General features: G+C 40.5%; 1 protein-coding gene across 4 annotated transcripts in view; it reads right to left on the bottom strand.

Annotated features, from left to right (window-relative positions):
- Positions 1-1,845: 1,845 nt before the first annotated feature.
- bmp5 (bone morphogenetic protein 5) overlaps positions 1,846-11,535 on the bottom strand; it is a 193,853-nt gene continuing 184,163 nt past the window's right edge. For 3 of the 4 annotated variants that reach the window (XM_080192011.1, XM_080192013.1, XM_080192014.1), the window contains 3 exons: positions 10,761-10,837; positions 6,302-6,412; positions 1,846-5,530 (listed from right to left, as the gene is read on the bottom strand). In XM_080192011.1, coding sequence (XP_080048137.1) covers positions 5,381-5,530; positions 6,302-6,412; positions 10,761-10,837 — 338 coding nt within the window. In that variant the 3' untranslated portion in view covers positions 1,846-5,380. The remainder of the gene's footprint in view (positions 5,531-6,301; positions 6,413-10,760; positions 10,838-11,535) is intronic. The other variant, XM_080192012.1, reaches the window with a different exon arrangement.

The following is an 11,535-nucleotide window of genomic DNA, read 5'->3' as shown; positions in this document are numbered from 1 at the left end:
TGTAGGCTTGATGGGCCGAATGGCCTCCTGCATTGATGGGATTCTATGGATTCCCACTATTGCCAGTCATTATGACAATTAGGAGACATGTTTATTTGTCCTCCTACAATTAAAACACTGTCATATGAATACAGTATGTGGCTATCATAGATTATCCCACAAAGATTAATTAACAGTTGAAGCAGGGTGAAATGGGCAAGCAGGGTGAAATTTTATCCTTGAGCAAGAATGTGGTACTTCATCTTAACAGTGTGGCTAAAATCTAACTTAAGCCCCACATCAGAAACAAAGACAGCCCTGAGGCTTGACAATGTAGCCTTCCAATTCGAAGGCAAATACTCAATGTTTGAACTAAATGACAACATACCATCTCACTATCTGACTGCCCTTACGCTGGATCATTATCTGAAGAGAGAAAATATACCAAGTTACGGGGATAAGGCAAGGGAGTGGAATTAGGTGGCACGCTCTTTCAGTGAGCCAGTGCAGGTTCAATGGGCCAGATGCCCTCCTTCTCTACATCACTTCTGTAATGTTTAACATGTCTGTTCGTCAGCTATGTGTCATTTGAAATATTTAGAGCCCAAGCCATAACTAAATATGTTGATCAAGAAATAAGGTTAAATGAAGAAAACAAGTTCCATTCCTTAGTTGTTCAACCAGCATAACTTAATAGGGTAGGACAATTATACAGGTCTTTTGAAACCCCCCAAAAAGATTGCGATGGTATACATTATAGAAAGCAGATGTGTGTACATATGTTCCTAACCTGAAATAAGGTCACAAGTAGCACAAGTTTCAAGCTTGCAGTTTAGAACATCATCAGAAAGCCACAACTGCCCGACAGCCATGTAACCAGGGATGAGTTATTGATCAGGAACAATGGAGGCAATTCTCCCAAAAAAATTCCAAGTGTTAAATTCGTGGGAAAACTGGAGTAATTCACTCTATTTTTATCAGTGGGAGTTCAGAGAAGAACCTCCCACACCCTGCAACGCAGAGACCACCAGCATGAATATCATTACATTTCAAGGGGTGGGGTTTATTTACTCTGGAGAGGCTTAAACCAGCGGCCTATGGCATGTCCAGTGGCCCCGAAGTGTCAGTCTCTCACTGGTGGCCAGCTCGGGACACCTGTGATGCCGTCACCCCACCCCCCACCCCATCCCCAAGCCCCCCATGGCCCAATCACATCCCTTCTGACCATTCCCGGGCCAGCCCCAACCCCATCCCGTCCTGGATCGCCCCGATCTCCAGCCATTCCCCCCCATCCCCCAGCAGTACCAATCCCAGCCTCCCCCAGTCCCCAGCCTCCCTCCAGCCCCGACCAAATCCCAATGCAGAGTGGCAGTTGGAACCCCCCCGACCCCAACCGATCACCCCCTAGACCCTACCCCCAATAGGCCCAATATGCCTTCTGGGCCTGGGCACTTTGCCTTTAAGCAGTGCCAGGGCACAGACTGGCACCTGAGTGCCCACACACAAGGGGCAGCACTTCCCATCGACCGATCCTCTGGGGGCACCAACTGTGGGGCGGAAGGTGCTAGCGGGCCTGGAGAATTTAATCCGGGCTCGCAATTAGCATTTAAATGATCTGTAAAATATAATTTAAATGTTAGCCCTGTCTCCCAGCCAATTTCCAGCACCGGGAAATCCAGGCTGGGAGACGCAAGCATGGTACAAACGCTGAGAACCCTGGGAACCCTGAGAATCAACCGATGCATGACTCTTCTGCCTGCTGTGCTAATTTTTTCGCAAAGCAGGATGGGAGAATTGCCCCCAATAGCTCTCACCTTGGAACAGTAATAGTAGTTGCAACCCGTTAAAAAAAATACTATTCGGCTATTGATTCTTAGACATCTTTATTCTAGAAAATATATTCCTGTATAACATACATACAATACTCGTATACAACTTTCTTACAAAACAGTGTTCCAAAATATTTTGCTATTTAATTGTCATTTTGCACAAGGATGCTGCTAAAGTAGCTAGAATGCTAAGATTAAAGTTTCAGAAGTTCCCTGATATTAAAAAAGCACAACCAGTGAAAAAAAATCTTCCTCTGTATCTTTCAAACAGGGCCATATGTTCTTCAAACTCTACAGACAGCAATGTCTATAGGTGATGTAGCTGAAGTATTGCCTTTGAGTCAGAAGATTGTGGATTCAAGTTCCACTCCAGAGACTTGTACAGAGAATCTAAGCTATTCCTCCAGTGCAGTACTGTCAGAGGTGCCACCTTTCAGATTAAACATTAAATGTAAAAAAAAGATCAATTGGCACGATTGCAGAGAAGAGCAAGGGAATTATGCTTAGTGTCCTGGCCAATGTTTATCCCTTAACCCACTCCTAAAAACAGATGACTTGATTATTGTTACATTATTGCGTGTAGGAGCTTAATGCTCGCAAATTGGCTGTTAAGCACCTCGAGATGTCACAAGGGTAGCATATAAAAGCAAATTTTTTTTATTCTTCTTTTAACTACAAAGGTTTAAAAAAATAGATATGTCTGCCTAAATAAGTTATCTGAAGGAAATGTAGCTTATATGATAAATTCTGAAATAACTGCCTTACCAGAAGAACATAATGTGACCTAAACTGATCATATATTGAATGCCACAATTTTGGCATTTTTCTGGAATGTGTACCTCAGTCAGGTATCAAACAACATGGTAAAGAAATAACTCAACACCTGTCTTAAATATAGAAACCAATTATGAAAAGCAATGTTCTTATTCTTCTTTATATAAAATCAAAAAGCAGATTAAAATATTTTTTTAAAAATCATGAACACTTTATCCAGTGCCAAATAATCTTAGCATTCATGTTAAAGACTAGTTATATTGAACAAATAAATAAGCAGCAATACAAATTTGATCATGTGACAAGGCAAACCTAATCTATTGAAAAAAAATTGTAATTCTGGGACCCTCGCTTAAGGAAGGCCTTGGATAGAGAGGAGAGGAAGTTAATTTGTAGAGAGTCATGGAGCCATAAAGCCACTCAGCATGGAAAGAGGACCTTTAGCCCAACGGGTCCATGCTGGCTTTGATGCCCTCCCAGTAGTCCCAATTGCTCACGTTTGGCCCATATCCTTTTAATCCTTTCCAATCCATGAACTTATTCAAATACTTCTTAAATGTTGCTATTGTACCCGCCTCAACCACTTTCTCTGGCAGCTCATTTCATATACACAGTACACTCTGCATAAAGTTGTTGCCCCTCAGGACCCTTTTAGAAGATTCAAGGGACATTTAATGAAAATGGTCAATATTTACCAGGTATCATTAAGAGGAAATAAAGATAAAGCTGTTTTCATTGTCAAAAGAGTCGATTAACAAAGAACACAATGAGATAATTGGGCAAAAGTACTGAGCAGAAAGGATGATAATCTTTACCTTTATACAGTAAATTGGCTTAATCTGGAATGCATCCCACCTGCTTGAAAGGGCATGGAAGCAGATGCAATATTAATTTTACAGGGATATTTTGATATACATATTTGAAAAGGAAATATTTGCAGGGTAATGGAGAATACTAATTGGGCAGCACAGATATGATAGGCCAAATGATCTCTTTCTGCACTATATGAGGCAGAGATGTTGAGGTGATAAAGCCCCCTTTTTGAAAGAAGGCACCTATGATCTCTGCTGTGCATCTTCCTACATTATTTGCATTGAACTTAAGAATTTTGTCTAAACTACGGAGAGGGGGAGCAGAGGGTGTTTGATTTACATGCCTCCGTACTACTGAATTAAAGGTCTGTGTTTCAGCACGTTATTTTCTTTTAAATGGAGCCATTTAGATTTTCAGTAAGATGAATAATGTTGATGGATAGTATGCAATGACTGAACAGTGTACATAAATATTCCTTATCAAGCACGTGAAACTTTACTCCATTAATTTTAAACAAATTAATTACTGCACTACTAGAAGAGAAAGGAAGATCAGCATCATGTGTTCATATCCGACTAACCTGCAAAGGGTCAGAACTACAGTACATTTCCAGTAAGAAGCTTAAGGTGTCAGAATATTTTATGTTAAAAAAAATCTGGAATACAGAATCAAAAATCTGTTTAACAATGTAGGAGTCATTAAATTTTCTTGAAAGGAGACTGAAAGGAAATGTTTCATAACAAAAAATATTGCTTTTAACTTTCTAGTCAGCTTCAGACAGGTATCAAATGATTTGGGACATACCTGATAGCTTTAGTATCATGGTTACTTAGCCCTGGGAAAACAGGCCAGGACAGCCAATTTCAGTCATGCCAGAAAACCCCAGCCAAACTGGGACACGTGGTCAAAGGAACACAAGAGCAAACGCAGGCCGTTCAGTCCCTGAAGCCTATTCTGCCATTCACTTAAATAATAGTTGGCCAGCACTCAATCACATTTGCCTGCCTTTGGTCCCTTGATTCTCTTGCCCAACATCTATCAACCCAAATTTCAAATGATACACTTTTACTCAGGTAATACTTTGGTAACATCACCTCCAAGGTTAATGTACCTTACCTGAGGAGTAGTGCCCAAAAATGAACACAGTCCCAGGTGTGGTATGACCAAGGTTATGTACAACTGAAGCATCAATTGCTCTCCTTTGTATTCTAGGTTATTGATAATGTCTAATTTCACAGTGAGGAAGCTTTATAGTGGAGTGTAAAACTTGTGGCTTGTCAACGTACATGCTCATTGCACTCACTGGAATAAAACCACAATGTCCATTCATCTGTCCATTACAGGAATTTTACTTTCTTTGGAGTGAAGGAAGTATTGTTACAAATGTAACATTTTGAATTACTGGATTGATGGACATCAATAACTAATTAGAACAGTACTGAGCTTAAGAATTCATCATGAGGAGATTTGTATTGTATTTCATTTAATGGCCAGCAAGTTTGTAGATACACAGTACATCTTGGCTAGGAAAATTAGACAACTTTTTAATCTCCAATATTTTATTTAGTACAGTTTAAGAAAGAGATGAAGTGTGTAAAAATATTTTTAAATCCCTCTGTTTAACAAAAATATATATAGCAGGAAATCAGATAAGTTAATAAACCATTTACCACCTTCGCAATGTTTGTATCATAAAGAAAAGCTTTGTCTAAAAATGTACCAATTTTTAGCTCTATTGAATAAATATTTAGTCAACCACAGTTGTTTTTGTGTACTACCAGAAAGGACTGAGAACATCTGTTTTAGTTTTTCTGTAGTAAAGTAGTTAAATTGAAAGAAATAAATTATAGGCACAATGCGTACTATATACATAATACTGTACATAAAGCACCTTCAAACCCAATTTGGAATCACTTAGTAAAAGTTTAGGGGTGATTTAAAGATTGCATTTTTAATTGGGTCCCCTTTCTCTTTGAATTTCCAGGCTAGTGGCAGCCACATGATCTTACCACCATGTTCCTATACTTCTTTAATATCACATTTGAACTATCGTCAAAGTACAGCACAGAGATTGCATTTAGCTTAGTTGGTGCACAGCAAGGTTTGGGGACGTTGTCAGGGAACATCAAGTGAACCTGCAAATGGAAACAAAATTCTAAAATAAACAGCCATGTTCCAAACAAGCATCGGAGAGAAAAATAAAAAGTTACTGAACTGTTTAATGATAGATTGATTCACACAGCAAACCCTTAGTCCCTAAAGCTAATAAAAAGCACGGCTAATTTGCCTAATGCTAAACAAAATATGTAGGACCAGAAGCAGGCCATTCAGCCCCTAACTCGTGGCTCACCATTCAATTAGATCATGGTCAACTAGTATCATTTCAAGGACTGATGTGCCACACAAATGACAACACAGATGTTTTAACTATTCATTTATGGGATGTGGGCACAAGAGTTGATTATGCATTGATTTTATTTTTGGACACAATCATAATCATGAAGAATGAAACCATCATAGTACTGGGGTTTCTTTAATTATGTTTTAATCTTTGCATATCCTAAATTCTTTACTATACCATTCCAAATAAATGTATGTAAAAGTTTGTCTCAAATATCTTCACTTTCAGGGATAATTGGTCAGTCAAACTATACAAAGGAAAGGAGTTACTCAAACCTAAACTATCACTGCTGCACAATTTTCAGTAAAGTTTACAACTTGTTCATTAAACTTTACCCAATTCAATGAAATATGGTTTTCTAGAACTTCTCCCTGAGGGCTCATATATTCATCCAACTACATTCAAATCGTGGAAATTTGCTTTAGCAGGTCTGAAAGGCTTTGTGAATCTCCATTTTAACACAACTATATGTTTATATAAGAATTCTGCAGATTATTGCACATACCAGTGTTTGCACGATTGCATGGTTTGTAGCGTTCATGTGAGCGTTGAGTGGAAAAGAACACTCTCCATCACAGTAGAATGCAGCATAGCCCTCTGGTGCTATGATCCAATCCTAGATACACACAGTTTCGGCAAGTTACATTGTGACTCTTTTAAAATGGTAAAAATGATTACATTTTCTTGCTGAAAAATCCATTAAATCCATTTTACGTAATACAAACACTGCTTTCCTGGATTGAATCAATTAAAATTAAGCATCTTGCATGTTATTTTTAAAATGTGCAGTGATATTTTACATATGCGGAAAACTTTTGGGAAAATTTTCAATGAGCAACATGAAATGGATAGCTCTTGATGTCCGTATCACCAGTATATTAATTTAAAAATACTTTCTAGTGCTCTGTAACCTCCCAGCTTGAAAATCTATTGCTGAAAAAAGTTGTGTATTGAGCAGAGCTCAGCATCATTTTAGTATAGTGTTGAGGGAGAGGAAAGATACTTCCACTTAACTGCCTACTGACAGTTAAGCTCATTGAAGGACTTGTTAAAGATAGGTTCCAGAGGATAACTGGGATTTATCCAGTCAGCCTTCGGTTCCTGATCCAATGGATGAGAGAAAAAATCAATTGCCTTCGGTGGATACAAACTGGGTTGTCAGAACTCCAAGCAGGCTTTTTAAAAATGTATTCATTCATGGCATGTGGGCATCGTTGGCTCGGCCGCATTTATTACCCATCCCTATTTGCCCTTCAGAAGGTGGTGTAGGTATACCCATAGTGCTGTTAGGGAAGGAATTCCAGGATTATGACCCAGTGACAGTGAAGGAACAGTGACAGAATCCCAAGTCAGGATGGTGTGTGTCTTAGAGCCGAACTTCCAGGTGGTGGTGTTCCTGTATGCTTGTTGCCCTTGTCCATCGAGATGATAGCAGTTGTGGGTTTGAAAGGTGCTGTCCAAGGAGGCTTGGGGTGTTCTTGTAATACATCTTGTAGATAATACACACTGCTGCCACTGTACATCAGTGGTGAAGGCAGTGAATGTTTAAGATGGCAGATAAGATGCACATCAAGTGGGTTGCTTTATCCTGGATGGTGTTGAGCCTCAGTGCTGTCAGATCTTCACTCATCCAAACAAGTGGGGAGCATTCCACCACACTCCTGACTTGTGCCTTGTAATTGATGGACAGGCTTTGGAGAGTCAGGAGGTGAGTTGCTCACTGCAGGATTCAGATACTTCCTGCCTTGGTAGGGGTGCAGCCAAGGGCCAGACTATAAAGTTTATTTTCCACCAACCCCTGCCCACACCCTCCAAACAGTGATAGCTTGTCTTTTTTTGTGTTTTTTAAATTTATTATAGTTTTCAAAAAGCAGCTGAGTGGGTGGCTTCTTGTTGAAGCATTGGATGTGATTTAGCTCGTACTGCAGCCAGCTGGAAGGCCTTTGATTGGTCCTCCAGCTTTGAGAGCCTGCCCACTGCTCTCAGTCAGACCCTGCTAAATAAGGTCTCATCCCAGGAGAACCTTTTCTTCAAGCAGCTTCTCACCCAAGGCAAGTTCAAAACCTGAAAACATCTGTTCTTGACCCAACTGGGGGGAATTCAGCCCCAGCCTCCAGCATTTTTAAGAACTAAAAAAAAATTTTCAAAGAAATTAAACAAAATGAACGGTTCCTTGAATGCCCCAATCCTTCCTCCCTGAGCTGAAATCCGAATCTATCTCACCACCTCTTTCCTGTATTCCCAGTTTTCTCCCTCCATATCCTCTAAGATCCTGTCTGGTTTCAGCTCTCCTGCTCCTGCCTGCAGACTGACAATAAAATCAATGGATCTTATTGGGGGTTGGTTGAAGGATGTGCACGTGGAAGAGGTAAAGGCCTAGACTATGGTGCAGATTTTATGCCCTGTCTGCAAACTCAAACAAAAGCTTCTCTCTGTTGCTAGGCACTTAAACAGATCAAAATTCCAGTCAAATTAAAAAGGGAAAATGTTGAGCTCTGAAAATATTTATAATTGGATGAGGATGTGGAGCACATTTAGGCTTGGGAGCAAGAGCATGTGAAGCAAACAGAGGGTCTAGAAATGTGACCCTAAAAGTGTAAATTTCCTGCGATGAACATTTGCAACTTTTGGCAACGGCAGTAACACACCCCAAAGAAAGAGGGAATATTCTACATTAAAAATGCTCTTCTGTTTATAAGCATTAACAGTAAAGACCCAAAATGTTTTTGAGCCTCTGGTATTTGAACTATTTTTAAGACATCTGCCCTTAATGATGCCAGATCCACTGAGTTCTGTAATATGGAAAAATGTTGAAATATGAGAAGTAGGTTTTTGAAGCAAGTACTCCACACAATTCTCAAATCATGAAGACACTGCAGGGGTGACTTTCTGTCTGGTGTAATTGGTACCATGATGTGGGTATGCCGGCGTTGGACTGGCGTAAACAGAGTAAAAAGTCTGACAACACCAGGTTTTAGTCCAACCGATTTATTTGATAATAGACTCACAAGCTTTCGGGGTTAGTCCCTTCGTCAGGTGAATGGAGAGTTCTCCATTCACCTGACGAAGGGACATTCACCTGACGAAGGGACTAACCCCGAAAGCTTGTGAGTCTATTATCAAATAAATCGGTTGGACTAAAACCTGGTGTTGTCAGACTTTTTACTGTAATTGGTACCATCAGCAGTATTCGGACAGCGGTGAACAGGAAATTGGGTTACAAGCCCTTCCACCTGGTTCCACCTGTTGACATGCCTCTAGGTGACCTGTTTGCATTTATACACTGTGTTCATTTGCATAGCTCATTCTGAGTTGAAGTGTAATAGTTACAGTGTGCCAATGCAGGCTTTTAGCAGACTTTGAGACTTGGGCAAATATCCTCCCAACATTTGTCCCTAAATTAGTTTCCCTCAATGTGGATTGCCATAGAAACAATAGATAAGGGTCATGGGTGGAGGGGGGGACTGGTAATATTAAAATGGCGGCGTGGGCTCGTTGGGCTGAAGGGCCTGTTTCCCAGGCTGTTTTTGTTCTTTGTTCTTTGTTCTAACACTGGATTGTTCATTGGTAGATTTGATAGTTTGATAAACCTGATGTTGTGAGACTTCTTATTGTGTTTACTCCAGTCCAACGCCAGCATCTCCACATCATGTTGGTCATTGGTCCCAGTTTTAAGGGATCAGAGGATAAAATTTGAAATATTTTTAAAGTGTATTTTGTTAATCAACCAATGGGGGATTGATGGTTTATGTCTAATTTTGCACATATTCCCTTGGTCTTTTATAACAGACCATTTCTTTCATAAAGTGAGTTGAATACTAGAGTAGGGTAGTTATCTCCCACCCCATCCTATGGAATGGACATGAGTGTGGAAGGGAATTAAAAGTTTAGTAATTGGAAATTCAACCAATGCCACATTTTTGGTTTTAACAGAGAGTGGTTGGAGATTGAGTGACTTACCTTCTTATTTAATTCAGGCAGGTCCCTAATTTTACCGAGGTTGCATGATTCATATTCTATCTGTTTAACTTTAGTACCAATCAGTTTCCCTCAGCTCGAGAAACAGCAACTGAAACGGGCGAGACAAAATAAATCCAGCTGAGAAGTACATTTCCAGCACTGCTTGTGGGCCAGGCAGAGAAGGAGTGTTTTCCCCAGGTCCAGAAAGCTAACCTACAAACCATCCCTGTGATCTATCTGAACCACCATGTAATCTCCCATCTGATGGCTTCATCCTTCCTGGCAACACTGTCCTCCCCACCATCGCCCTAGATATTTCCACAACTACAGTCAATTCTCTCTCTAACCCCGTCCCATCCTCCAACCCCTCGATCTCTATGTCCATCTGACCGACTTCTACCATAGAGGATATCTCTACTTCTTTCCATCCCAATCTCTCCACCAGATACTGGTCTGTGTGACCCCCCCCAAAATCTCATCAGCTTCTCCCTCCAATCTCTCACCCCGATCTCCCCACCCTTTCTCAGTGATTTAATACAGACTCTCTCCGCCAATTTTTAAAGACATTCCTCCCCAAATCTCTCTGTATCCTCCCCACTTCCCCACTTCAAACCCTCAACCAATCTTTGAGCTTTACCCCTCTTGGGTTCCCCATTGTCTTTACCCAACATTTCCAGCCCTCAAGAGGATCTGTCCATGTTGCCACTGATGGATCTTTATCAGAGCAGTGTTTATTATGAACATAGCAAAAACTTACACTTCATGATGTACATTTCTCTATTCTTACCTCGCTCTTCCCTATCTACAGTATCAAGCCCAATATCTGAACATATTCAATTATCAGTCAAGCATAGGTCAATTCTGCCAAGTCAGCACTGAACCAAAGTGATGAACGAGAAGCCTTTTGCATTTGGTCCTGACATCTTAAAGAAGTGACCAGAACATTTCCTCTGAAAAAAATTCTGAACCGTCACAAAAAAAATGACAAAAAAACACCATTTTACCTGCCACCCCAAGTCCCGAAAACTCACGTATAGTTCATGCTTCTTGCAAGCTTGCTTCTGCTCACTGCTGTTGTAATCTGTTAAATGAAAGATCAACATCAGTTTCCGTCCAAATAAAACATGTGCATGGTGTTAGCAGCTTTTACAATTCATCTAGCAGGGGGTTGCAGATCTTTAATGCTCACATTTTTGGGAAGTTATTTAAACAGGCAGATTCCGAAATTCCATGTGATGCCTTAGTCGGTTAACCAGCAGCTCTGAAATGGGGGCAAAGGTCCTGCTGACATGCTTAGGGCAACCTTGTCAAATAGAGATAAGTTCATCACACCCCCTCCCTCTCCAGCTTGCCCCAAATTAAATTTAGCTGGAAGCTGGGGTGACCGCCTTGAATAAAATTTAGCCAAATGACTTAAAAATTGGATCAAGTAGAGTCTATCTTTCTGGCACTAAGTTGCCTATGTTCCCAGAATGCTGTGCAGAAAGCTTGCTACTGGTTAGAAAGATGCCACCTGCTATAAGCACTTAAAGGAGCTCAAGCCAACAGCACTCTAAATTGAACGTCAATGTCTGCAAAAAATGGTGTCACACTTCCTAAAGTACCTACATTCCATCTTAAATCAGCCAACTGCCTCACTTGCTGCATGCTGACCTTGTTCAGCACAACTAAATGACATCAAGCCCTCTCATCAACCTTACTGAAAGAATAACAGTGATTAATTGTCGGTTTGCTATTTCTATTGTTTGACCTTTGTTTCTGCTGTACTCTGGCCCTCTG

The sequence above is a fragment of the Carcharhinus amblyrhynchos genome, chromosome 7, assembly GCF_965287045.1.
Source record: "Carcharhinus amblyrhynchos chromosome 7, sCarAmb.v2.hapA, whole genome shotgun sequence".
Lineage (NCBI taxonomy): Eukaryota > Metazoa > Chordata > Chondrichthyes > Carcharhiniformes > Carcharhinidae > Carcharhinus > Carcharhinus amblyrhynchos.
This window is presented reverse-complemented; position numbering and strand designations above follow the sequence as displayed.